General features: G+C 34.5%; 1 protein-coding gene across 1 annotated transcript; it reads right to left on the reverse strand.

Annotated features, from left to right (window-relative positions):
- Window positions 1-1,180: 1,180 nt before the first annotated feature.
- LOC140624937 (olfactory receptor 5K3-like) lies at window positions 1,181-2,110 on the reverse strand. The gene has a single exon (XM_072811938.1). The coding sequence runs from the start codon at window positions 2,108-2,110 to the stop codon at window positions 1,181-1,183; it is 930 nt and encodes a 309-aa protein (XP_072668039.1).
- Between the last annotated feature and the right edge of the window lie 250 nt (window positions 2,111-2,360).

The raw sequence follows: 2,360 nt of genomic DNA on the forward strand, positions 1-2,360 counted from the left end.
TTTTCACTGAGAAAAAGCATGAAAAATCATGTCTAACCAATTGGTAGGTAATCGTTGTGAAGGGACAGCTCTGTGCCTACCAGATAACATACATGTTCTCAGTAATTAATTTTTTCTTTCCCATTTGCATATATAAGTGATCAATACATAGTTTTGTTTAGTTATTTAGAATTTCCCCTATTTTGTGGCTCACTTATGCCTTACAGCATGCTAGAGTGTTTTGTTAATGCTGAGAGTATAGCAGTAGTTTGCATGCACATTGGTGGATTTCCTATAAGAAACAAGTAATATCAGAGAAAAAAACCCCTTCATTTAGTTTAATGTATTCAGGATTACCCTCCATTTATGAAGGATGCCTAGTCAGAATATATGAAAATTTCAAAGCCCGAATGGATTTCAGAATAAATACCATCTATTTCAACTATAGATGGATAAATCACCAGTAGAGAGATGCACTTTTTCAGAGAAATTGAGAATAAAATTGACTAACAGTCAAGATGAAAATAGTCTTTTTTATTATATATTTTTATTAGTATTCTTTTCTTGTTTTCAATATTTTTTGTAAAATATATGTAATAAAATTTCTACTTTTAAGTATGAAAGTATTCTTGATTTGAGCATAGACATTCTGTGTGAATTAACAATCAGGTATATTCCCTTGAATCAATTCAAAGATAATTAATCAAGTATATTCACTCTACTTCTCACAGATGTGGTATAGGAAGTGATTAATTCCTGAGAATTTCAAAAGTGCCAGAGTTGGTATGATTATACCTTGGTTTTGGGAAACTTGTCAGCAATATTAAATAGAAGTGATCTTCATATATAATGTCTTCTAGTCCTAGTATTTGTTGTATTTGTTGAGAATAGTACCTCACTACAATTTGAAACAATTACTTAATAGATAAGTTGTTTTCAGTGTGACACAGTATGTGACCTCAAAAATAATGATTTAGTACATTCTTGCTGGGAGCTAGAAGCTTAGATTTTGAAATAAATTGTAACAGAATGTTTCCTATCTGAACATCTTTATTTGACTCCTATACTATCATGTTTTAGTAATTGAATACTTTCATGTACAATGTGGTCATTTTCTGCTTTCTCAATATTACCCCATTTATAAAACAGTTTTTTCAAATTTAAGTTAGATTTCCACAGGGGATGATATTTCTTTTAAATGTTATAAAATTTTCTTTATATTTCTTTTCATGGCATTTATTACTTCCTTATTTCTTAGACTATAAATAAAAGGGTTTAATAAAGGGATTACTAGAGTATAAAAAATAGCAACAGGTATATCTTTATCCTCCTCTTTAACTGAATTTGGTCGAACGTACACAAAGAGAAGAGAACCATAGAACATTGAGACAGAGAGAAAGTGAGATGCACAAGTAGATAAGGCTTTGCCTCTTCCCTCTTTGGATTTCATTTTGAAAATCATGAAAAGGATGCAGAGATAAGAGATTATGACTATGATAATAGAGAAGACTTGAACTGAACCAGAAAAGATAAATATCAACAATTCATTGATATAAGGGTCAACACAGGAGAGTTTGAATAATGGAAGAACATCACAAAAAAAGTGATTAATCTGATGAGACCTACAGAAAGTTAAACGAAAGAGAAACACTATATGAATCATGGAATGCAGGTTTCCTGCTATGTAGGCCCCTGCGGTCATCTGAAGGCAGAGCTTCTTCGACATCAGGGTGTGGTACTGCAGTGGGCTGCAGATGGCCACATAGCGGTCATAGGCCATTGCTGCCAGGAGAAAGCAGTCTGCCGTTTCAGCAAGGCAGAGAAAATAAAACTGTGCCATGCATTCATAGAGGGAAATCATTCTGTCCTTCGAAAAGAAATTCTCTAACATCTTGGGGGTAATGGCACAGGCACAACAGGAATCCATTAGAGCCAGGTTGCCCAGAAAGATGTACATGGGTGTGTGAAGGCGACGCTCCATAAGGATCAATGCCACCAGGCCCAGATTCCCCACCATGGTCACCAGATAGATAGTGAGAAACACCACAAACAGAACGGTCTTCAACTTTGGGTGATCTGTAAATCCTATGAGAATAAATTCAGTTGTCAAGGAGTAATTATCCTCAGTCATATCCACGTTCTCTGTGGAGATAGGAATTCTGGAGATACAAGAGTCTAATTCAGGGTATGTATAGTTTTCCTTCCAAATTTTCTTTCTACAGCAAAGAGAGGAGTTCTTCAATCCTCTCTTACTGTCTCTGGACACAGGCACACAAATATCTAGGGGATACTCATTCCTCTAAAATGTCAGCTTCAAAAAAAATAAAATAAAATGTCAGCATCATAACCTCAACTCTGGAAATCAGCATTCCCATGAATTT

The sequence above is a fragment of the Canis lupus genome, chromosome 35 (genome assembly GCF_048164855.1).
Source record: "Canis lupus baileyi chromosome 35, mCanLup2.hap1, whole genome shotgun sequence".
In the NCBI taxonomy this organism is placed as follows: domain Eukaryota; kingdom Metazoa; phylum Chordata; class Mammalia; order Carnivora; family Canidae; genus Canis; species Canis lupus.